We start from the raw sequence: 24,965 nt of genomic DNA on the forward strand, positions 1-24,965 counted from the left end.
GTCGACTTGCTGTCCCGTTGCTGTTATGGCACCATCTGGAAGAAAACGACCTAAAAAAAGGAACCCGAAGAAACCTTCTAACGTAGGTCCTTTTTCTCTACGTCTGGGAACGAGCTTGACGAGAGTCTGATGCTAAATTTCTCTGTGTTCAAGTCGTCGCGATATGTGCTAGAGATCCCTGAGGACGTGCAAGAAACCTGGGCAAGTCTGGGGTCTTGGCTCTCTAAAGCTCTAGGTCTACCAGGTCTGCAATCCCTCCGTCTAGGTAATCTTGACACGTTTCTGATCCTTTTTTCAGATCTCGACACGACAAGTGGCCTGAGGAAAGTTCATAGGGAGTTTGAGAACATATCGAGGACGGTCGACGAATTTTACACATTCGCGCGCTCTTTTCCCGGTTACGAGCCTCGCATAGCTGCCGGCGCCGTTGTAATCTACAGCAAGCTGTGCGCGGACAATGTCCTTCTCAGACGCATCATACTGGAAACTGGTACGATTGTGTGGTTCTTTTGTGTACTCGGTCTCACCGCTCAATCTTTCTGACAGGGTACCCGAAGATGGTTGAAAGCCTGGCTCTCGAACCAACGTGCACATACATCGTCGCTGGCTTAATCTTCAGGGTCTTTTGCCGCTGTGACAAAAGCATGCGGGAAGAACTCGCGATTCGAATCTCCACGGTACTTATGGATATCATCGACCAATTCTCCGACGACCCGAACCTGCCGAGACTTGCCGCTGCGATCCTCTTCAGTTCAGTAACTAATGTGGTCCAAAGGTCGGAAGAGTGGAATCCCTCGCCGATCGACGTCCCCCGTCTAGTGCATACTGCGCTCTCCGTCGCTCACAAGTCAGGCCTCATGGGGATCGTGGCCCCCTTCCTTGCCAACTGCGCGCTCGACTGTCATAAACTTTATCTGGCGAATCCCAAAGCGATCGATATCCTTGTTGCACTCGTTCGCTCTCCACACTTCCCTACACGTATGCAGAGCTGTCGTGGTCTCCAGGGGATGTACTTCCCGGATGAGGAACCGGAGGATCTCGGGCCCTTCGATTCCAACCGCATGTTGAAGATGTTCCAAAATCCGTTGTCTCCCGAGCTCCAGCGGGAGATGGATATCTTTGGGGGCCTACACAAGTCGCAAGCGTTTGCCGTCACCGTCTCCGTGGCCAAATGCTGCAGTGCAATGGACAAAGTATTTCGCGACCGCGACTTCTACGCTCACGGCAAGGCGCTTGTTCCTCTGACACTTGAGGTCGAGTACTTTCTCTGCCATGGGGGGTGGGATGCTTCGGAGATCTCACAAACTGGCTTCCCCTGCCGCACGTTTCGCGATACGCTATTTCATGCTTCCAAGGCCATTCGAGAGCGATCTACTCCCGGTAACGGAGAGGAATGGATGGCCGATGTTCTGGAGGTCAAATATCTCTTGGCGAACTCACGATACGAGGAAGCCGCCACGCAATCTCTTCGCTGCATCGAGAGTTATCCAAATGCCGCCTTCTTTTACTACGTGGCGTGCAAGGAGGAATCGGATGTCGATAAGGCTATTCGATTGGCGAAGAAAGGACTGCGGTGCCCCAATCTTACACCATACGTCCGCTTGAATCTCCTCTACAACGCAGCGAACTCGGCTTTCTTTCAGGCAGACTTGAAGCTAAAGGATGAGGGGGGTGGAGCTACGCTGGAAGCCTACGACTATGCAATGAGTGCACTTGAGGACGCGAGGGAGTATATACGCCTGTCCCCTCCCGACGCTCGAAACCTGAGACGCACGATTTATATCTATATTTTGGCGCTTTTTGTTCTGCGGGGTAACGAACTCACTTTGAATTCGCCTGAGGTAGTCGTAAGTCACTTTCCGGACTCTTCGAGCTCTATATACTTTCATGTCTAACACGGAACCTCACTTCTCCTTCTCCAATCGTCCCTAGGATGCTAGGCGAAGGCTCAGGCTTGCCGACGAAGTTTCCAAAATGGTCGACCAGCCTATCAGCAAGTCTATCGCTCGGTCAACCTGCCTTGCATATCTAGACCGTCTCGACCATGCACGGAATGAATGGGGCCCGTGCATCGACGAGTGGGATGTAATCCACAAGAAAAACTCGATTCCAGACACGGACCTGCCAATGAACTCCCAGAGTGAAGCGGCTTGGCTGGAAAGCTTAGATGCGGCCCACAAAAGGGACGCTGCAATCGATGGTGGCTTCGCCAATCCAGCGAAGCCAGAAGACCGGTGGACTATCGCAGACCTGGAATCGCAGGCGAGCCTTCGTCGCTGTACTTGGTGTAGAGCGCCGAGCGTGGTTCTTCGCAAATGCAAGGGCGAGTGCCCGGCGAGGTAAGTCTCCACTGCTTCGTCATATCTTGTTCGCCTTGCTGACTATGAAACAATGACCACGAACGGTGAACCAGATATTGCGATGCAGCTTGTCAGAAGCGTGACTGGAAGACACACAAGAAAACATGCGCCAACGTAGCTGGAACGTAGGGACCATCATTTGCACTTTTCGGTAGCCTGTACATAGATATGTACTCTCCACCGTCTGTTCCGTGCGTGTATTCTGTAGGCCTTCGAATCGATACTGCGGGCTGTGTTCTTCTTATTCCTCGCACCAAGGAACTTATTTTGGCTACGCTACTCTCGGAGACTAATCACTGGCATCACTTTGTACTGTAAATGCTCTTATCTTGCTAGTAGTGATATATAATCACAGAGGGAAATATGAAGACTCAATTTGGGCCACAGTGGCTATACGCGCCACTGACGCGTCCACAACAGGGACAAATTGATCGCGACGCGTCGCGTTGAACAACGCGTGACGCTTATATATAAGACTGTCGCGTCTCGATTCCCACCTTATTCCTCACTTCCCCTCCCCCACCACCTCCCCACACACCCGGTGTTACTCTAGATTATTATCTTTTACACGCCGAACATCTTCGCAATGGCATTATTATCAACGTCATCGTCAACGCCGACAATGGCGTACGTCTTCAAGCGAGGTAAGTTTTCAGATCTTCATACCTCGACGACGATGCACGTACCGCCGCCCGTCGAGCGCGTTGAACTTCACATTGACGCGCCTATTTTATAGATGGGTATGTTGTCATTGGATGAATCTTAGTTGAATGAGTCTAATTAACTTGAACCACCCTGGTTGCTCGCAGGCGGAAAGAGAGTATCCAAGCTGACAAGGTGCGTCCGCTCGGTTTCATCTCTTAGTGTTCTCTGAACTTACTCTTTTATTTCACTTCTCTATAGCTTACTGCACGGGTTAAGAAGCTATCTTATGGTCTCGATGACATGCATCTCGATGCCAACGAGTGAGTCCTGCTACATACACGAACGCGACCATCCCTCACCCCTCGCCTATAGAGTCACACAGAAGGTCATCCAGGGCGTGTATCCTGGAATCACGACCAGTGAACTCGACGTATGGCTTACTCCTTACTCTGAGAAGATGATCGACACTAAAGTGACGTTTCAGAATCTTGCGGCAGAGACGGCCGCCTACCTCACAACCAAACACCCAGACTACGCTATTCTCGCAGCTCGGATCGCGGTCTCGAATCTTCACAAAACGACGAAGGAAAGCTTCTCCCAAACCATCTCTGATCTCTATCACTATGGTTCGTCTCGATTTTGTACACCTGTTCTGTGATCCTGACTCATGTCTGCCCACGCAGTCAACCCCAAAACAGGCAGAGCGGCGGGGATGATCTCAGATGAGACATACAAGTTCGTCAATGAACACGCAGAACGTCTCGATTCGGCCATTGTATGGAGTCGTGACTTCGAATACAACTTGTGCGTCCGTATCCACCCCTATCTTAATGTCGTCTTACCTTGTTCTTCTAGCTTCGGCTACAAGACCCTTGAGCGGTCATACCTGCTCAAAATCAACGGTCGTACAGCCGAGCGTCCGCAACACTTGCTTATGCGCGTTGCTTGCGGTATCCATCCTAATGACATCGACCGCGCTCTTGAGAGCTACACCCTTATGTCGCAGCGCTACTTCACACACGGCTCGCCTACGCTCTTCAATGCTGGTACGCCGAACCCGCAGTTGGCGTCCTGCTTCCTCGTTTGTATGAAAGACGATTCCATCGAGGGTATCTACGATACCTTGAAGTCTTGCGCCATGATCAGCAAGTCTGCAGGCGGTATTGGTCTTAACATCCACAACATTCGTGCTACTGGGTATGGTCTCTTCGTCGACTACGCGTCTGCTCAGGAATTTACGTCGGCTGCTTTAGTTCCTATATCGCAGGAACGAATGGCTACTCCAACGGAATTGTACCTATGCTTCGCGCGTTCGACGCCACGGCTCGTTATGTTGACCAGGGTGGTAACAAGCGTCCCGGTGCCTTCGCTATCTATCTCGAGCCTTGGCATGCGGACGTATTCGAATTCCTCGACCTCCGTAAGAACCACGGAAAGGAAGAAGTCCGTGCCCGTGACCTATTTTACGCATTATGGATCCCGGACCTCTTGTATGTGGCTCTGCTTTGTCTTCCTTGCATCTATGTCTGAGCCCTGCTACTCGTTCACAGCATGAAGCGCATTGGCGAAAACGGCAACTGGTCCTTGTTTTCTCCTGACGAGGCCCCCGGTCTCCACGAGGTTTACGGTGACGAGTTCGAGGCCTTGTACGAGAAATACGAGCGTGAAGGAAAGGCGATGAAGACTATTCCTGCCCAGAAGCTTTGGTATGCCATCATGGATGCGCAGATCGAGACGGGTGGTCCTTTCATGTGCTACAAGGATGCTGCCAACCGTAAGTCTTCGTAGAGTGTCCTGAATCTTATCCTTGTTCACAAACTATTTTTTTCTTTGTCCAGGCAAGACGAACCAGAAGAACCTCGGCGTCATCAAATCTTCCAACCTTTGCACCGAAATCATGGAGTACTCCGCTCCTGACGAGACCGCCGTCTGCAACCTCGCCTCGCTCGCCTTGCCCAGCTTCATCGAGAACGGTGTTTACAATTTCCAAAAATTGCACGACGTTACGAAAGTTGTCACCTATAACTTGAACCGTGTCATCGACCTCAACTTCTACCCCATCCCCGAGGCTCGTAACTCGAACATGCGCCACCGGCCCATCGGTCTCGGCGTTCAAGGTCTCGCCGATGCCTTCATGATCCTTCGCATGCCGTTCGACTCGGACGAGGCCAGGAAACTGAACCTGCAGATCTTCGAGACGATCTACCACGCGGCGGTCGAGGCGAGCTGCGATATCGCCAAGGTAGAGGGCGCGTATGCGAGTTACGAGGGCAGCCCGGCGAGTAAGGGAGAGCTGCAGTTCGATCTTTGGGGAGTCAAGCCGTCGGAGCTGTGGGACTGGGCGGAGTTGAAGGCGAAGGTGGCACAGCATGGGTTGAGGAACTCGTTGCTCGTCGCACCTATGCCTACGGCTTCGACCAGTCAGATTTTGGGCAACAATGAGTGCTTCGAGCCGTACACCAGGTATGGCGCTGACCTATATTCTTGTTTTACATTTTCGGATCGAGCTGACGGTTGTCATCTAGTAACATCTACACTCGTCGTGTTCTCGCTGGAGAGTTCCAAGTCGTTTGCCCTTGGCTTCTTCGCGAGCTCATTCGCCTCGACCTCTGGGACGACAACATGAAGAACCGTATCATCGCCCACAACGGCTCCGTCCAGTACATCCCCGAGATCCCAGACGACGTCAAGGCCATCTACAAGACTGTTTGGGAGATCTCGCAGAAGAAGGTCCTCGACCTCGCTGCCGACCGTGGCGCGTTCATCTGTCAGTCTCAGAGCTTGAACATCCATCTCCAGGCTCCAACTGTTGGTCAGTTGACGAGCATGCACTTCTACGGGTGGAAGCGTGGCTTGAAGACGGGCATGTACTACTTGAGGACGAAGCCTGCTTCCCAGGCGATTCAGTTCACGCTGGATCATAACTTGGTGAAGGAGACGAAGAAGGCCCAGGATAAGAGGGGCGTTCAGAAGGCCGAGGCATCGAGGGCGTCGGAGAAGGAGGCGGCAAAGACGGCTTTGGAAGCACCCGCCGCCAAAGCTACGGTCGATGCTGCTGTCAAGCCCGAGGGTGGATTGAGCACCCCACCCCCCGAGTCCAACGTTCCTATCGTTCCCGTCCAGTCTGACTCCCAAGCTTCGACCGATTCTTCGCGTTCTTCACCTGGTCCTGCCACCCCGGCCGAGAACACTGGCGCTCCTGTCGACCTCATGAAAGCCCTCGAGAGCATGAGCTTGGACGACAAGACGAAGGAGGCTGCTGCGAAGGATCCCGAATTTGCGGCGGCGTTGTTGAAGGCACAGGAGAGGAAGTTTGAGGAGGAGAAGCTGATGTGTTCGCTCGAGAACAAGGAGGCTTGCCTCATGTGCTCGGCTTGATAGGTCCCATTTCCATCTCCTCATTTGAATATTGGCTGTAGCTATATCCTCTCGCTCTTTTGTGATGTTTGTCCGTTATCAGCGATCGCCAGTCGTTTTTCGTTGATCGGTACCCCTAATATTCCTGAAGCAGTCTTACTATATCTGTTCGTATCTCGTTAGCTCTGTTCTCGTATGTATTGTCCTGTATGTTTAGACCATCCATATGCATGTTTTTCTTTGTTACCCTCGAACGATAATCTATAAAGACTTTCATGTCAATGTCCGTGTGGCGGTGGCGTTCATCTTCGCCGCTGTGCACCGTCGATGATCGAGTTTCTTCACCTCGACTACCAAAGCTACTTCACATATCCTACATCTTGTCTTGTGTACATGGACCAAATTTTACGCTGATCCTTATTCTTAAAAACCCGCGGTCCCATTTGCGAAGCACGGCAACCACTCATCCAACGCCAACTGGAACAAGCCCAACCCCGAGTAAAACGGCTCCTGCGATATCGGACTGTAGAATCCTACGGTCTTAAAGTCCGTGTGGTTGGAGTCGGGCGTGAGTAAGACGCGCATGTCGCTGACGTGGACCATGTTAGCATGGGTGAGGCCGAAGAAGGAGGTGTTGGTTGAAGGGGTGTTGCACCTATACGAATGAGAATGAGGCTTGGTGGCGTAGGTGTGAAGTGGATATTGAGAGAGAATGACAACGTACGGAGGGACGGCGGGATTGGGCAGGCGATGAGGAGCGTTATCTTCAATAGAGGCTAAGCCCATCGTTCGCCAGGGATCGACTACAATCACCTTGATCAGAAAATCCTCCCTGTATTCGAGAGCTTTCATGACTTACATTCTCCGTTGGTGAACAGTATATTGGATGGCGCCATATCCCATCCTCCGTACTTATTGATATTGCCTACGGCAGGCGATGGCGGCAGACCTTCCGGGAACGTCGAGTTACATTGACTTTGATACAGATCCAAAGAGAGGAACGAGGTCTCGATGGAGAGGGGGTTGTTGGGATCTCCACGCTGGTAAAAACCTTAGCCCGGCAACGCAATAGAGTGAGTTAAGACGGCTTTCGAAGGACTATCAGGTCGCTCCTTGAGATGACGCACCATACTCTGAGCAATATTGCCACATCCACGACCGATCCGCAACGGGGTCGTCCGCGCCACCTGTGATGGAGTCGTAGTCGATTTCAGCAAGGGCGGTCAGGAAAGATTCGAAAGCGACCTCGACTTCTTGGGTAGAAGCAATACCGGACTCGAGAGCTGGTTCTGTAAAGTTTTGAGTTTCGAGGATGTTACAGAATGGAAGGAGGGAGGCGTTGAAGCCGTAGTACTGGAGCATCGTAGATGAATATCTTATCCCATCTTCAACCGGGTATGAGAGTAAGACGCACCTGATAGAAATCCAACGGGTCCATAAGGATGCTCGCCGCATCCACATTACTCGTCCTATTCGCCTGCTCCATCGTCAAATTCGCCGCCCCACTCGTATTACCGCCCGGCCCACTCAACCTCGCCTTCAACAACTTAAACTTCATCTCCGTCCTCTCCGTCTCATTCGCACCCTCACCAGAACCTCCCAAAGTCTCATCCACGAATCTCGTCACAGCCACCCAATCCGCCGAACAGTTCCTCGTAAGACTCCTTTCCGCCGCCTTATAATAACTCGCCATATCGACCTGCGCTTGGACGGGCGCGGAGCTCGCCCAGGTCGCAAAGATCGTCGAAGGGTTACGTTGCCGGAGGAGTGAGCCTCGGATGCCGGGGTAGGAACCGCCGAGGAAGATCCAGGGGGTGGTGGAGGGGTGGAGGGACGAGTTGAAGTTGTTTGCGAAGAAGATGACGTCTTCGAGGGCTTGTTCGGTGGTGAGGAATTGCCATTGCGATGCGGTGGTGTTGGCCTGGACACGTGTATTTGTGTCAGTTTGGGAAGAGTTATGGGTTTGGATGGGGTTGAGCCTGGTGAAGAGGACGCACATTCACGGGGAAGGGGAGAGAATCGCCGTAGAATCTATGCTCCCATAAGATAGCTAGTCCGTTGTACCGTTTGGCCAGACGCATCGTGGCCGACAGGCCATGATACTCCTGCGAGCGAAATCCACATTAGATGGGTCCATCTCGCCGCCAACTACGCTCACTTGTAAGTAGTAGGGTAACAGCGGCTCTGCATCTTGCTCTCCAGAGTCGAATACTGGTTCAAATTAGTCAAATAATCCGGAAGAGAGAGTTTACGTAGCTCTACGTACGGAAAACAGGCCCACCAGATTCGTAGTAGGTGTCGTTGACCCAAAAACGGTTCGCAAAACTGTCTGTGTTGTTTGTCGTCCCAAAATGGTCGATTGGAATCTGATACACACACGCAAGATCGAGAACGGACCACATGATATCGAGAATATCACGCACCTGAATAAATTGTGGATCATTGGGCAGCGTCGCTCCAGCCTCTGGTGCCACCAACTGCTCTCTCGACCGCCAGTGAGGCTGCCTCAACGCATAACACACGTTTCCAAAGGAGAAGGAAAGGATCGCACTAATGGCAGATAATCTGGCGAGCTGCATGTCAGAATGCTGGTGGAGGAGAATTCGACCATTGTCACATACCTTTATGTGGTGATGAAGAGCATGAGCGATAAGTGAGAACCATGGAAGAGAAGATAGGACTATGGACACGCGCCTAATCGCTCCCGTGTTAGCTGGTCATGCAACTTCGAGCCAGAAATGGGACGGCATTTGACACGCTCGCACTACTACTTCTGAGCAGAGAGAAAAATGTGTCAAAAGTGCACCATCAGAGACACCAGCAAGGTTTGATCGTCAACGATAGTAAATGTCCGGGAAGCTATGATCTGACAGGGGTTGAGACGAGTCAGAGCTGACGATCCCGAAAAAAAAGAAATTCGAGAGAGATATACTATTATCGCACGATGATTCCATGATAGCACTCCGGACCGTCTGACGACAATTCTGCTATACTTGCAATCAGTATTAGAAGGCGTAGGAAGCCAGCGAGCACTGAGCAGGGGACCACGAAACATGTGTAGCTTTGAGCTCTGGAGGATTCTGACCGCTCCGAACAAGGCCTGAGTGACTGAACATTGAGATCGACGAGGTGGCTGACCCTCCGTTTGCACTTGGGTACGTACTTCCATATTTCTACGCCTCTCTACTGCTGTCCGACTTATTTCTGTGGATAGTGTCTGACTGTCGCACCGGCAAGCCTTGGACAGTGAGCGATACGTAGACTCGTCAAGGTAAGGTGTCGCTAGTGCCAATGCGCTCGAACTTTGTCTCGGCGACGTTACTGCTATACAAGCCGCTACTGTTGAGGCGACAAGGGATGCTCGAGCTGATACATGGGTTACAAAATGGTTCAAACTGCAATGGGTCTGAGGAAAATTCCGGATTGTCGTTGTTAGAGGAATAATGCGTTGATGGCTTGATGGTTGCCAGCGAAGCAAAAGTCAGGCATGCTAAGAAGATGTTGACCACAAGACAACAACGAGCATGAGAGGGTCTAGGAGAACTCTAGCTTCGTTCTAGCAGGCTCTGGCCGACTACTTGTCAATGAAGCTCGACTGAGGCGTACCCGACGTCCAGGAATTGTCCAGGAAAGAAATGAAACGCATCACGCCACACTGGCGGGCGTTCCCGGTTTGGTTGGCGCGACCCGGGATGGGTGGGAACGGATCCGGCCAAGTGCCTTGCTCTCGACCACAATCTCGAGTCGTCTCGACACGTTGCGCGACTCATCCACGCTGGAGAGGTATGTGAGCCTGCCTTCACCCTCCGAGGCGCTCTCTGAGCGATTTCACTGGAGCGCTTGAGAAAGATGAAGTACTTCATATAAAATTTACGACCCATTCGCGAGCTTTGGCCTACTGCGTGCCGGCACAGTCGACGCTGCGGCCGAATGTGTTTCTTTTTTCTCTCTCTTTTCTCGTCTTTGTTCGCAATGCTGCGAATGTGTAAAATGAACTCAGTCGACTATTGTGATGACATCCGTAATGACGAAAATGGCAACGACGCCACACCAGAAATTAGGGACACTGTCAACGACGAGCTCCGAGGGTGCCTTCACTTCTCTGCAGGTACAAAGTGGAGATCTCATTCCAGTCGACTGGAGTATTGTGGTCGTTTTTGTCTTCCACGGCCGTATAGCACTCACCATGCTGAGCGCAAAGCGCTGAGAAATGATTGTCTCGGTCGGACTTGGTCATCGAGCTTTTCACGGCGACAGATGCCCTGTGCTGTCTTGTTTGCGTTCTCATTTCGCCGTCATGCGAGTCGCGCTGCCTCGCGATCTGGTTCCGTGGTATTGAGTACCGGCACTCACCCATTGCGGGCTGGTTCAAACTCCGCTGTGCCGCGTCTCGCTTACTGCCGTAGCCGAGTGGCTGCAGGCTGTCACTTACTGAACATGCAACACAACAAAGGCAACAATGTGCATAGTGACACTCGATATAGCTACACATAAAATCATCTAAAATACTTTTCTTCAGTTTGGTCGCGACAGAATTTTCTAATTTTAGCGTGAACGAGCTACACGACGGACTGTACACTCATATAAAATCACTCGAGGAGAGTGAAAAAATTCTGTCGCGACCAAATGAAGTGAATGAACGTAAAATAATATCTCAGAATTTATGAGATTTACAGGTGGGGTGTACCTTGCCCTAGACGCGCACTGGTCTCGTACATAGGTGCCACCCAGCCAAATCGGTGAGTCTTGCTGTGGCCCGCGTCGAAATGGCGTGCGGCTTGCCCGGCATCTTTCAAAGTCCGCCAATTTGCAATGGACATGGCGCTTGGTGGGAATGCCGGTACTCAGTGGTATACTGAATAGCCTTCCCGCCTAGTTCCCGGATCGCTCCATGAAGGGTCGGAGAATTTGTCGTGTGTTCGGGAATATATAAACCGCTTGGCCGCCTGCCTTCGGAGTTCGTGCATTGCTTTCGAAACTTTCAACCCTCCACCTATCCCGCCCAGCGTCGTCCGCTTTCTGCAAGCTCCCTAGTAGCTATGCAGTACGGCGTTCTCATGACTATGCCTCTACACTTGCTGCTGCTCACACTGTCACTCATTTCTAATGTCAACTCATATCCCCAACCGCCATCCCCCTATTCACACAGCGCTCGCAGCAGTGCTATTTCTAGACGAAATATCGTCACAGACAGCTCACAACTCTCGGATTCCTATGACTTTATAATCTGTGGAGGAGGAACCGCCGGCCTTGTACTCGCTTCACGGCTTTCGGAAGACTCGAATCACACTGTGTTGGTACTCGAAGCAGGAGATACCGGAGACGCAGAGGCGGACTCCATCAGTGCGTACTGTTTTCTCAGTTCCTTCTAGATTCCCTAAGCCTTTTCCCAGACGTTCCCGCCAATGCCTATTACGACTCCGCTGTCGGCGGCGCCGCTGACTGGGCCTACACCACCGTTACACAATCCAACGCCAACAACCGCGCTATGACCTGGCCAAGAGGGAAGGTACTCGGAGGTTCATCCGCCATCAACGGCATGTACGCCGTCCGACCCTCCCAAATCGAATACGACGCTTGGGCAGCTCTCATTGCAGAAGACGACAGTAGCGCGAGTTCGAAGTGGGGTTGGGATGCTCAGTTCGCAGCGATGAAGAAGGCCGAGACGTACAGCGCGCCTAGCTCGGACACGAGTGAGAACATCGCCATCGAGGCTTCGGACTCCGGTAGAGGGACGAGTGGACCGGTTCATGCGACTTATCCCGAATAGTAAGTCCACACATGTTTCGTCATCCGTCTTATCAATACTAACCTACGGGCAGCATGGTCCCCCTTGTCGGTAACTGGACGTCCACCTTGTCTGCTGCTGGCGTTCCGGAGACTGCGGACGCGTACAGCGGCGAGAACTGGGGAGCATACGTCGCCACCTCCGCCATTAACCCTACGAACTGGACCCGTTCATACTCCCGCTCCGCCTATATCGACCCTCTCGCTCCCCGCTCCAACCTCCAAATTCTTCCCAACGCGCAAGTCACTCGCATCATCTTCAGCAGCTCTTCTGGAAACATCACCGCGAATTCTGTGGAATGGGCCACGAGCAGCTCGGCGGCGAGGAATACGGTGAATGTGACGAAGGAGGTGATCATCGCGGGAGGTGCTATCGGAAGTCCCACCATCTTGATGCACAGTGGAGTGGGTCCGAGCGACGTCTTGGGGGCTGCTGGCGTTGATGTCGTGTACGACCTCCCCGGAGTTGGACAACATCTTCAGGACCATATCGTACGTTCCTTACTCCTCTCGGATGTCGGCTATTGTCTAATCTCGGTTTTTGTTGTACAGAGCACCCAGTTGAGCTTCAGTACGTCGGCCACGACCGCGAAAGCCATCCAAGACTCGGGTGACTACAGCTCCGTAAGCTCTTACCACCGCTTCCTCTCGGCTTGATATTGACTGAAAGCATTATCTATTTAGATCACTGGTGGCGAGACGGCATTCATGTCGTACATCAACTCCGCTACAGCCTACGTCAATATCACTCAGCTCCTTGGGTCTGACGAAGCCCAGACCTTTGCGGACTCCGTCTCCTCTGCTCTCAGCTCTTCCGCTTCGTCCCTTGTTCCCAGCACAGATAGCACAGTCATCTCTGGCTACGAGACGATTTACAACTCCAGTCAATCGCTTTTGATGACCCAGCTGGGCCACATTGAGATCTTGTTCAGTGCGACTACCAGCGATTCGGCTGTTGGGATCCAGATCGCTCTGCAGAGGCCTTTCAGGTGCGTTTCTCTGCATATTACTCGGTGATTCGTTCTCTGACCATTCTATAGTCAAGGACGTCTCTATATCAACTCCTCGGACCCCTTCGTTTACCCCGTCATCGACCCTCAATACCTGTCGAACTCCGCCGACATCCAACTGCTTCGCGCTGGCTTCAAGCTTGCTCGTACGGTCGGTAACACAGCACCTTTGAGCAACTACCTTACCGGCGAGACGACACCCGGAACGTCGACAAGCTCGGACGACGATATCGACACTTGGCTCGCGCAGAACATCGGCACAGAATATCACCCGAGTTGCTCGTGCGCGATGCTGCCGTTGGACAAGGGCGGTGTCGTCGACTCTGACCTCAAGGTTTACGGGCTTTGTACGTTGATTTTCTTCCCTACGTTTGTACGTGTTGTTGGCTGATATTCGGGCGGCGTGTTATAGCAAACGTCCGTGTCGTCGACGCTTCCGTTTTCCCCATCCAGTTCGCCGCTCACTTGGCTGTTCCCGTCTACGGCCTCGCCGAACAGGCCTCCGATCTCATCCGGGCATATTACAACGGCGTCTCCACCACCTCTAACTCATCAACGAACTCCACCGCCACATCGACCAGCTCGTCTTCGGGCCAGACTGGAGTCTCGACGAGCGGTGCGTCGCACGCCGTTCCGTTTTCGACCTCGCCGTCGGCGGTCGGTGCGGTCAGCTTGGGCATGATGCTCTTGGGGTCGATGTTGGTGTTGTAAGGAGTGTGTGACTGTCGTGACGATATTTCGTTTCAGATGGACCTTGGACTTTATTTTCCTTCTCTCTTGATCGACTGATTGGATTCGTTTGTAGAGGTTGTCAACCCTCTATTCCCCCACCGCTCACATAGCATCCACTCTTTGCTTTACGACGGACTATCCCCCCTTACCTCCTACTTTCTCGAGCTCACCTACTACCCCCTCCTTATTTTCCTTCCCTGTCACTCTTCGTAGTGTCACAGTACTATGGTTTCCGTATCTGGGACTAGGGCTGGACCACGAGTCTTTCTTGCAGAACTCTGCTTTCAAGTTCAGTCTAACTCTCGCTTCGACGTGTTCTAGGGCCTTTAGTCTACTCACTAGTACAATAACTGCTCCTAACTGGATGCGCTGCAGATTCAGATCAGACTTTTTCGCATCGTGCATTTTGACATTCGGCATACGACGTTTGACATTCAACATAGACTGTAGATACCCTACGGACACTTGTTGTTACCCGTTCCGCATACATCTCGCTCGTAGTATACTCTACATACCGTTCCACACTACTCTGTCTTCTGTTGTTTCTCTACGTATTACTATTACGACTCCTACCTTTCTTCGCTGTATCCTTTCACATTGCTATTTGTCTGTGTACATATCCTGCATGGACCCGGACTTTGACTCACATCAATCTGATCGCGTCCTTCTGTATCATTCTCTCCTTCTCTTTCGCTCGGAGGAGACGAGTTCTACGGGGTATTGGGCCGTCAACAAGTCTCAGTCATACCAGCGGTAATAAGTGTCAGTCCAGTTTTTTGCTCGGAGTCTGCGGCTGTATGTCTGGATCTGCATGTCCATGGAGGTATAATCATCGGCGTAACGATTTGGACACCAATCGTACCGCAGCGACTGCGAACGGCGCCAGTGCGTTTATCCTCCACAGCAGTCTATGTTTAGCGAGTCACTTATGTACTTACTCGCAGCGAGCACAATAATAGCAGGGTCATACAGCCACACATGACGGCCGGAAGAAAGACTGGTCATGATAGGCTTATTCATGATCCTACACGCATTCCTGCCTATCATTATGACGCAGCTGTTGAAGCTGGTTAATCGACACGGTTATAAAACTTAGCTTCCGGATTTGCGATGATCAGACGGAGGCGAACCGAGGTTTATTTTCGCGCAGGTTGGGACGAGTTTATAGTAACCCCATGGAACGAGACCTGGGGATATGGCGCGCTCAGGGTTGTGGATCTTCACAAGGGAATGAGCTCAATGGGCTCGTTATGAAGTCCAGTCCGGCGAACTTGAGAGGAGATGGTAGGAATTGTGGTAAGATTGGGCGAAGGACCTGATGTTTAACAGATAAGTATGACTATGATAAAAGATATACAATTTAGTGGCGTCCAACGCATCCAGCAGTCAAGGAGCATAAATGGCGGGGACTCGGAGGAGCAGGAGAAGGAAGACCACCTGCGCCACAATTCGACTGCGCCACCGTCGGAGGTTAAAACGATCGCCCAACCCCGAGTGGCACCTTCGAGTCTCTGCCACAGCCAAATCACAGCTCTGCTCTCCACCTCAAACGCTCACTTTTCGTGTACAGGTCTGCACAAATCAGTTCCACTACGGCTACTACCATTAGGAATCCATGATTTACCCCTTGTATAGTTGAACTCGGAGGATCATCTGCGAGAGTTTGAGCGGGTGAGCTTCCGCCTGAACACATGTTCGGTGTTTGTCTTCCAATTTGGCTATCGATACCGTGAAACTTTGGAAGGTATCATGCATTCGAACTCCCCTGTTCTTATCTCGAATCCTGCATGGTATATAAACAAAAGCTAGTGGATGTTTCTCTGCCCTGACGTTCCCTGTGCCTTCTGCCTGAATCGACTCGGAGTCGTTGTCTCGCCTTGCTTCTCTGTTTGAGTTGAGGTTCAAGTTCGGTATGCGAGCGAAAGGTATAATATTGTACGCGCTCGTGGGATGCTGTATGCTTGTTCTGGGTACCAACTATGTGGTTGCGGCATTATTGGAGAACTTTCAGGTCATGGAGGTATGTTGAACTATCTGTTATTCGTTCACCTGAAGATCTAGTTCTAACACAAATCTTAGCCTCCCATCGTCCCCGACGGCCCATCATGCAACACGACCTTGCTCCAATATGTACGCATTCACCGCCCTTACAACGGAATATCCTCCCTACATGTTTATTCTGTGGTGTCATCACAGGATTTTGCGACCTCATACAACGCCCCAGCCATCGTTTCGTATTCTGCACCCACAAAATGCGGCGAGCCAGGATCATGGGCTGCAGTTGTGTTGACCTGGTACTGCAGTACGCCTACCTCTTACCTTCTCCCCTAATATATGGGCAATTCTCCCAGCTTACTGTCCATCTTGGTGTTGGCATACAGCCAGCACGGGGGTTCAATTTGACCGATTGGGCAGCTTGTATATCGATGCGATTGAAAGTATGTGATCGCTGTCCGGGTGAGGGGTATTTCGAACGAGAAACTGACCCTGGTTTCATTCCAGTTTGGCGCACTTCGACGCCTGAACCGCTTGACAGTGGGATCTTCTGGACTGCGTAAAGATATCGTCTTAAACATGAGTAGAGTTACTCACTGTTGCGCAGGACAAAAGACGTCACACAATATATGCCCCTCCTATCTCTTTCTAACGCCACTCTTATGGTCAGTCTACCTCTTGCCCTTCCTCACAAACAAACCATCTCATCCATCACCTCTCCTGCCATCTGCTCTGCGGCCTATACAGCTTGACCTCGGAAACGTCATCTCCGGCGACTTCACAGCGTCCTTCAATGTCACTCTCACCGCGACATATTACCAGCCTACCACCTCCTTCCCGAAACCTACTACGCCAGATCAGATCGTAGGATTGTCGAGTGGGAACGAGACTTTGGCTGCATATTTTGAGACACCGCCTGTTGGTGTGACTGAGGTTGTGATACCAGAGGTAAGCTCGTCTAGAACGGCTTGCAGCAAACTCCGGTACTGAGTAATGCATCGATATCTGAATAGAATACGGCCTCCGCGTTCGTGGAGATATACGCCAGTGGGAATAGCGATGAGGAGGTGGGTGTTGTCCTTCACTAGCCTTGACTGTAATTTCGAGACCTCTCTGCGACAGTTCTGGTACACAAATATAGTCGACGAATACCTCGCTTACGCAGACCCGACGGGAAACGCGTCCACCATCGATATCGGAGGTGGACCGTTTCGAGAGGTGCAGCTTTGGATCGATGATATGTTGGCGGGTGTCGTCTTTCCGTTTGCCGTGGTTTACACCGGGTAAGCAATCACATTGTCGAATGTGCCCTTTGCATGGACGCAACAATGCTGATACCTGCTTGTCGTAGAGGTTTTATCGTGAGCTGGTGGAGGTCAGTCATCCGGCATTGTTCGTAAAATTGTTTGAACTGTATGCTGACTGGAATCTTAGGCCCATGGTCGCGTACGGCGCATTCTCATCCCCAACCTACCACCTCGACATCACACCCTTCCTTCCCTTGCTCACCGACTCACTTCCGCACAACTTCTCACTGACCGTATCTTCCGGTCTGCCCGATACTCCAGTCAACTCTAACTGGTATCTCTCTGGAAACATCGCGCTGGTCCTGGACCTATCTGGGGAAAAGACCACGGGGAGCATCGCGCATTATGAGTCGACGCCATGGGTTGACGTGAAGGGCAGAGCGGCGAAGGATAATGAGACGGTGGAGGTTTGGGTTGAGGCGGGGAGGAAGCATAGGGTCGAGGGGGTGGTGAATACTGGGAGCGGAGGGAATAAGAGTGTGGTTTTTCAGCAGAGCTTGGAGTATGGGAATTACATGAAGTTTTTCGATGGCGGGTTTACCCAGGTTTGAGTCACGACTGACTCCTGTCGTCCTAAGAGCGTTCCTCTCACGCCCTTTTTGTTTCTCTCATCTAGACCGTCAGCCAGTCGACTTTTGGCACCACTACGTCTTCTCACTCGGGATCGACCGTCCTCTCAGAAACATACAGCTTCCCCATCACGCTCTTTTCCAACCAAACCACCTCTTCGAACTACCTCTCCGGCAACCTCTCGCACGGCTACACTCGTTCTCTGCTCTCACCCGTAAGCGGTATATCGACCTTCATAGATACGAATCAGTTCTCAAATGGAAGCGTGAAGCTGAATAGGTCGAGCGAGCTCACGACGGGAGGCGTTGGGACGGAAGTGAGCGGTGTGGCGTTGACGGAGGAGAAGTTTGAGTTTGGGGATTCAAGGGGGTGGGCGTATGGGAGGAATGTTGGTGTTTTTAATTTAACGCTTCTCTGGGATGAGACGAGTGGGAACTTAGCCTTGTGAACGTACCTATTCTGGTTTTGACGATTACCACGATTATTCCCACGAGGCGCCACACCGTCTGTTTCCTACCATGAAAATGCAAGAACAGAGGACGGAGATCCCGATTCCGTACATCGCTATTAACAGAAAAAAGTGTTTCCAATGATAATGTTTCTCGGACGGGAAACGAACAATGAGCGGAGAGGCGTACGTGGCCCAAATGCGCAGCCTCCCATATCAATCATGTTTGCGCCACATATTAGCCTCAGCCCCAGCAGGCGCAGGCGTCATTCTGACTTTCTCCCCAACCACCATCTTCAAAATCCCCTTGTCATCCACATTCAAGGTCCTAGGACCTCCAGACGTCCTGAACTTTGCATCTCATCCGGTCAGACTTTGACGTAGAAATCTCTTTGGGCTAGGACGCGACCGGCGCTTTGCCTGAGGTTGACGTGTTCAAGCTTTCAGCATGGCCTTTGGCCTTACATTCAGGGCTCTTTCCTTATGGATCACGTCTCTAGCTCTTCTTCTGCTACAAACAAGGGCTCAGAGCGTCGACGTCTCCATCAACACGTTCAAGAATCTGCCGGCGAAACTCTACTTTTTCGATGATACAACGGTGCGTGTGCCCACTTATGCTTCCGTGTTCGATGATTGACGCGTCTGGGGTACGCCGATCTGCTGGATAGGTCGTTGCGTACCATGATATTATTGAAGGGAACTTGTGGATATCGGATAATGAGGGCAAGTCCTGGGAGAGGACGGCAGACATCCCGGAGGGGGCGGTGACGATGTTCTTTGAGCATCCGTTCAATAACAGAATGGTGAGTCCTTCATTCCTTAGTGTGACAGAATGTTTGGAGCAGGGTATGACTGCGTATTGGGCGAGGATGCTGGGCGGGTCAAGGGCGGATGGGCTTGCTTGACGCTGCTGAGCTGTGCCTTCACGACCTTATCACCAACATGATGTCGTATACAGCTCTTACGACCCATTCATCAAGACGTGGATGGAGGTTGTTACGCGCCGTCCTAGTCCCCGGACGGAATGCTTTTGGCTGTTTGGGCTTGCGCACATCCCATCGTTGGTGTTGGTGGCGTTAGGAGTCATATGTGATGCCCTTTGCATGTCTGCGTGGCCTTGCCCAGCTCTGCGCAGCATTTCTGCTATAGCTAGGTCGATACTATCACGAGAGTGCATCATATAGCTCACTACTGCGCCGATGACGTTCTGTCCATGCTGCATGCTCATCTTTGTGCTGTGGCCCAAATGCTCATGGGCGACAACGATGTCACATCCTATTCTTGTAAGACTAACCTTTTTTGTGGTATCTAGGGCTTTGCTTTGACGAGAGGGAAAACGCACTACCGAACGGATGACCGAGGAAAAACATGGCGCACTTTAGAAGTGCCCGTACCTCCAGCCTTCATGTCACGGCCTCTATCTTTCCACTCAGATCCCGCCAAGAATGGATACATCCTCTATCAGGGTGTAAGTTGTGTACGACAAGGATGGGGAGAAGTCTGCCACGACGAGGTCAGTCACTACCTTTCTTACCCTCATTGAACTTATGCTGATGGTGGGAGCGCAGACATATTATACGAAAGAAGCGTTCAGCGACAGGGCAGAGATGCTCCTCTCCGAAACCTCACGGTGTCAGTTCGCCCACAGCAGCAAGGACTTCAAGCACGACGCGCACCCAGACCTAATCTACTGCGTCGGCTTCGAGACCTGGTCCACCTCTGGCTCACACTCCCTCTCTTCCAGCCGCCTCTTCTCCAGCACCGACTTCTTCCGTAACGACATCACGATCGAGGACCTCGGCATCGGCAAAAACGCACGCGGCGTCCTCGCGCTCGCCATCGTCTCGAAATTCGCCGTCGTGGCGCTGAAGGACCTCTCACCTGGTGCCGGAAGCGACATGCTGCTGTACGTCTCGGTGGACACGAAGACGTGGGCGAAGGCGCAGTTCCCGCAGTCTTCGAGCGCGAGGCTAAGAGAGAATGGGTACACGATCGTGGAGTCGACGACGCATTCGTTGGCGGTGGATGTGTTGTTACAGGATGCGAGTGCGGTGGGGACGCTGTTTGTTAGTAATTCGAATGGGACCTTTTTCGTGGAAAGTTTGAAGGATACGAATAGGAATGAGATGGGTTTCGTGGATTATGAGAATTTGTATGGGGTAGAAGGAGTGGGTATCGCGAATGTGGTAGGAAATGCGCAGGATGTGGAGGGGAGGGGGGCGGAGAAGCAGTTGAAGACGGTCATGACGTTTGACGACGGTGCGTTACTTCAATCTAACCTACCATTTGAGAAACTTTGCTCATGTTTATACCCGTACAGGAAGCTCCTGGGCACCGATCCGCGCCCCTTCTGAAGACAGCGAAGGACGCCGTATCGGCTGCAATCCCGCCGACACAGAAGAATGCGCCCTCCATCTCCACTCCGTTACGCTCCCGCATAACTTCGGCCGCGTCTTTTCGTCTCCTGCTCCTGGGTTCGTCATGGGCGTCGGCTCAGTTGGCAAATATCTCCTACCGTACGAGGAGTGCGATACGTTCCTCAGCACAGATGCTGGCGTTTCGTGGAAAATGATCCGTATGGACGCTCACAAGTATGAGTTTGGCGACCAAGGGAGTATTTTGGTGGTCATCAACGACGAGGAGTTCACCGACACCGTACGGTATTCGACCGATCTTGGCAGGACATGGTGCGTTCCATCTACCCCTCCTTCCCCCTCTTATCTCCCGGTATACCTCTCATGCATATACTCATTTTCGTCTTCAACGATCGATGCAGGCAATCACTTGATATCGGAATAAAAGTCCAAGCTCGTGCGCTGAGCACGGTTCAAGACTCCACCTCGCAGAAGTTCCTGCTCATTGGTCAACTGAGTCGTCAGGATGCCAAGTCAGACGGACGTTACGTGACGATTTTCCTCGATTTTGCGCCGATGCGGCCGAGGCAGTGTGGCGATGATGATTTCGAGCCTTGGTTTGCGAGGACTGCGAAGGGTAAGGAGTGTTTGATGGGACATAAGGTAGGTTGTTTTCGCCTTGGTTGGATGCGCTTATATCGAAGTTGACGTTGGGTGCGATGGTAGCAATGGTACAGGCGCCGAAAGCCCGACGCGAACTGTTATGTTGGGAATAAGTTTGAGGATCCGATCGAACACGAAGAAAACTGCCCTTGCGAAGACGAAGACTACGAGTGGTACGTCACCTTTGAGGACTGTCTATCACGACTATTGGCGGTTCAGATTCTGATACTGCCTGCCCGTGAATGTAGTGACTATAACTTCGTTCGTCACGAAGGCCAGTGCGTGCCTGTTGGACCCGAACCCATCCCAGCTGGGATCTGTGCCGACCCACGCGGAAATTATCAAGGCTCGTCTGGGTATCGGATTATTCCCGGCAATACGTGCGACAGGGATAGGGGTATCAAGAAGGATGAGAAGGTGGAGAAGCCGTGCTCTCAAGGTTAGCAGTTGTTCCATTTGACACAGTGGTCGGGGCTTACTGACGATGTTTGACTGGTTATAGCTCAGCCGCAAGAGGGAGACGTTATTCATCAGACAGTGAGTTACTCCTGCGGTGGCCCATGTTAGTTCCTCTAACAATATATTGTCAGTTCGAGTTCCCCGCCAAAGTCGTACAGCATGCCTATTTCAAGGACTCTACCGTCAGTATCCTGCGTTCTTTCTCGCAGTGCAGCGCACACTAATCCGTCATATAGACCATCCTCGTTCGCCTGGATGACAAGTCAATGTGGCAGTCCAGCAACGAAGGCTACACCTGGAACCAGCTTCTCCCTGGCACAAACTTCCTGGCATTCTATCACCACTCCTTCACCCCAGACCGCGCCTACCTCATCACCGACACGAAGAGATACCATTACACGACCGACGGCGGACGCTCCTGGAACGAACTCGAAGCTCCCTACCCACCCAACTCGTTCGGCCTCCAGGTCCTCCACTTCAACCCCGTCAACTCCGACTACCTCATCTGGACCGGCAACGTCGACTGCGCCTCTTTTGGTGACGACTGTCATGCCGAAGCCTACTATACTCGGGATAATGGGCGGCGTTGGGATCTCGTGGAGAAGTATGTAAGGAATTGTGCGTGGGCGAGGGACTCGGAGTTGTTGGTCGATCCGTCACAGATCATTTGCGAGTCGTATAGGGATAAGCAGGGCTCGCAGAGGTTCTTTGGGACGAATAATCCGCTGGAGTTGATCAGCGGGACACAGTTCTTTGGGAAGAAGACGAAGTTGTTTGATCAGGTCGTTGGGTTTGCGAAGTTTTCAGAGTATTTGATCGTGGCCGAGGTGAGTGCTTTTTTGAATCTTGATTGGAGTGAAGGCTGACAATATACACGAAATGTGTATAGTACTTGCCACAAGCTAGGTCTCTGGATCTTCAGGTCTCGTTGGATGGAAGGACGTTTGCTGCGGGCATGTTCCCGCCAAACATGCGGCCTGAGCAACATGTAATTCCATGCCATCCCCTTGCCGTACTACAGAAGCTGATGTTGTCGTTTTTAACCAGGCATACACCATCCTCGAATCCAGTACCGACTCTGTTTTCCTCCACATGACGACATCCGAACCGCCAAGTCCATACTGGGGCAACATTCTCAAATCCAACTGGAACGGAACGTACTACGGTCTCTCCATCGAGAACGTCAATCGCGATGAACGTGGCTATGTCGACTTTGAGAAGATGATTGGGCTGGATGGGATTGCACTAATTAACGTCGTTGGTAATCCGGGGGATGCAGCGGTTACGGGCGCGAAAAAGCTGCAGACGAGGATCACGCACAACGATGGTGAGCTTCCCAGTCAATCCATGCATAAGGAGCCAAATTTTGATGTGGTAAATAGGTGGCTCTTGGAAGGCTCTTATTCCTCCGAAAGTAGATTCGATGGGCAGCAGGTACAGCTGCAGCACCGCGGTACGTTCCCGTTTGCTCGTATTCTTGTCCAAGCAGATTCTGACTATCCTCAACCACAGAACTGTGCCCTTCACGTCCACGGCTACACCGAGCGTACTGACCCCCGAGCCACCTTCAGCAGTCCCTCCGTCGTGGGACTCATCATGGCCGTCGGCAACGTCGGCGAAGATCTCGTAGGCTACACCGACAGCGACACATTCCTCTCTCGGGACGCCGGCTTCACATGGGAAGAGGTACACAAAGACGCGCACCTTTGGGAGTTTGGCGATTCCGGATCTATACTGATCATGGCGAACGACGAAGAGCCGACGGACCATGTACTATTCACGACGGACGAGGGCCTCAATTGGAGGGAGTATACGTTTACGGACGAAAAGCTTAGGGTGACGTCGATCGTGACGGTCCCGAGCGATACAAGTAGGAGGTTCATTTTGATGGGGCAGAGTTCGAGGGGGACTGTCGCGGTTCACTTGGATTTCACGTCGTTGACGACAAAGCAGTGTGAGTCTCCGTGGACATGTTCTTCCTACGGCAATATTTGGCGTCGCGGCTGATTTTCTTCGATGCAGGTGTATTGGACGTTCAGGATCCTGGCCATGACGATTTCGAGCTGTGGAGTCCGAGCGAAGAGCGTAATGAGAGGTGTTTGTTCGGTCGTCAGGTTCGTTGTTTTTGCAGATCCTTCCAGAAAAGGTTTGATCTCATATGGCCTGCAGACTTTGTATCATAGGCGTGTACGAGATCGGAACTGTGTGGTCGGCAGTCAAGAAAAGGCCGCAGACAAGGTCGTCAAGAACTGTGCTTGTACCGCAAGCGACTTTGAGTGGTACGTTATTGTCTACACCTCTCAGCTATCTTCTCTGCATACTTATTGTCTCCCGTTTATACAGCGAATTCAATTACGCCCGTAACTCCGACGGGCAATGTGTCCTCGCCTCCGGTACACAACCCCTTCCACCCGACGATTCATGCCGCAACGGCGAAGACTACTGGTACGACCGCACCGCGTACCGCAAGATCCCATACTCGACATGCGAGGACGGCCTAGCGCTTCATCAGGGCTCGAGACACGTCTGTCCTGGGATCAGAGCGCACGGGGCGGCGTTCTGGTTCTTCGTGCTCGTGTTGCCGTTCATATTCACGGCGAGTGTGGCGTGGTGGTATTACAGGAAGAGCGGACTTGCTAGAGGGTGCGTTTTCCTTCTTCTCCTTCTTCGCTGCGCTTTGGTTGGGTATTGTATCGACACTGACACTCGTGCGTATTGGTGCAATAATAGAATGATCCGTCTCCCGGGAGATACGAGACCTGCGTTCAGGTCCGATTCCGGGTTCATGTCGACGCTCGCGTCCGTGCCGTGGTTCATGGTCGGTCTGGCGGGCATCGCGTGGGAGAGGATTTCGTCGACGGCGGAGGGGCTCGCGACGAGTATGAGGTCGAGGAGGGGGTATAGGAATATCCCGGTGGATGAGGACGCGCAAATATTGAGGTTCGAGGACGAGGAGTGAGGGGCGTTTCTCAATTTGTGGTTCGTTGTCGTTTTTGTCGGGAAGTGGCAGGCAGATCGTTGGGAGTGAGGCAATGGGCGGGAGGATGGTTGAGTACTAAGTATTGAGTATTGAATTCCGACTCATGTTGGTTCGTTGGTTGGGCAAGTGTAGTTCCCTGTGATTCAGATCCTGATTCCGGTTTCGAGTACGTTTACATACATCAGTTACAGTTCGTTTGCTTTTGGAGTTTCTTTCTTCCCTATGTATTGTCTCCAGTATGACTATCCTCTGAAATCCTTCCGTTACCTTCTTGAGCTGTATCGGTCAAGATCGCCGA

General features: G+C 52.0%; 5 protein-coding genes across 5 annotated transcripts; 4 read left to right on the forward strand and 1 right to left on the reverse strand.

Annotated features, from left to right (window-relative positions):
- Positions 1 to 2,882: 2,882 nt before the first annotated feature.
- On the forward strand, positions 2,883 to 6,609 carry STEHIDRAFT_105343 (uncharacterized protein). Its single transcript, XM_007310359.1, has 11 exons — positions 2,883 to 3,008; positions 3,170 to 3,197; positions 3,264 to 3,325; positions 3,378 to 3,435; positions 3,490 to 3,631; positions 3,689 to 3,809; positions 3,861 to 4,202; positions 4,259 to 4,495; positions 4,556 to 4,779; positions 4,844 to 5,468; positions 5,531 to 6,609. Exons 1-11 carry the CDS (start codon positions 2,947 to 2,949, stop codon positions 6,381 to 6,383), a joined length of 2,754 nt encoding a protein of 917 aa, XP_007310421.1. The 5' UTR covers positions 2,883 to 2,946; the 3' UTR covers positions 6,384 to 6,609.
- Positions 6,610 to 6,785: 176 nt separating this feature from the next.
- On the reverse strand, positions 6,786 to 8,941 carry STEHIDRAFT_115751 (peptidase S28; the record flags this gene model as incomplete). The annotated part of the gene is made up of 9 exons (XM_007310360.1): positions 6,786 to 7,017; positions 7,087 to 7,165; positions 7,222 to 7,413; positions 7,490 to 7,715; positions 7,777 to 8,283; positions 8,360 to 8,467; positions 8,521 to 8,573; positions 8,629 to 8,728; positions 8,786 to 8,941. The coding sequence occupies 9 exons, from the start codon at positions 8,939 to 8,941 to the stop codon at positions 6,786 to 6,788; spliced, it is 1,653 nt and encodes a 550-aa protein (XP_007310422.1).
- Positions 8,942 to 11,425: 2,484 nt separating this feature from the next.
- On the forward strand, positions 11,426 to 13,870 carry STEHIDRAFT_162697 (alcohol oxidase; the record flags this gene model as incomplete). Its single annotated transcript, XM_007310361.1, has 7 exons — positions 11,426 to 11,705; positions 11,756 to 12,131; positions 12,185 to 12,641; positions 12,702 to 12,773; positions 12,834 to 13,138; positions 13,190 to 13,506; positions 13,572 to 13,870. 7 exons carry the CDS (start codon positions 11,426 to 11,428, stop codon positions 13,868 to 13,870), a joined length of 2,106 nt encoding a protein of 701 aa, XP_007310423.1.
- Positions 13,871 to 15,848: 1,978 nt separating this feature from the next.
- STEHIDRAFT_162698 (uncharacterized protein) lies at positions 15,849 to 18,211 on the forward strand (the record flags this gene model as incomplete). The annotated part of the gene is made up of 12 exons (XM_007310362.1): positions 15,849 to 15,911; positions 15,971 to 16,021; positions 16,088 to 16,193; positions 16,273 to 16,329; positions 16,394 to 16,445; positions 16,494 to 16,551; positions 16,634 to 16,834; positions 16,900 to 16,953; positions 17,009 to 17,169; positions 17,238 to 17,261; positions 17,321 to 17,738; positions 17,810 to 18,211. The coding sequence occupies 12 exons, from the start codon at positions 15,849 to 15,851 to the stop codon at positions 18,209 to 18,211; spliced, it is 1,647 nt and encodes a 548-aa protein (XP_007310424.1).
- Positions 18,212 to 18,659: 448 nt separating this feature from the next.
- STEHIDRAFT_172587 (Oligoxyloglucan reducing end-specific cellobiohydrolase) lies at positions 18,660 to 24,924 on the forward strand (the record flags this gene model as incomplete). Its single annotated transcript, XM_007310363.1, has 19 exons — positions 18,660 to 18,809; positions 18,880 to 19,014; positions 19,524 to 19,724; positions 19,780 to 20,470; positions 20,532 to 20,898; positions 20,988 to 21,228; positions 21,292 to 21,401; positions 21,477 to 21,667; positions 21,731 to 21,765; positions 21,819 to 21,869; positions 21,924 to 22,514; positions 22,577 to 22,675; positions 22,735 to 23,014; positions 23,070 to 23,140; positions 23,200 to 23,641; positions 23,710 to 23,801; positions 23,857 to 23,966; positions 24,031 to 24,330; positions 24,418 to 24,924. The coding sequence occupies 19 exons, from the start codon at positions 18,660 to 18,662 to the stop codon at positions 24,644 to 24,646; spliced, it is 4,386 nt and encodes a 1,461-aa protein (XP_007310425.1). The 3' UTR covers positions 24,647 to 24,924.
- Positions 24,925 to 24,965: the final 41 nt, after the last annotated feature.

This window comes from Stereum hirsutum (assembly GCF_000264905.1).
Source record: "Stereum hirsutum FP-91666 SS1 unplaced genomic scaffold STEHIscaffold_20, whole genome shotgun sequence".
Taxonomy (NCBI): Eukaryota; Fungi; Basidiomycota; class Agaricomycetes; order Russulales; family Stereaceae; genus Stereum; species Stereum hirsutum.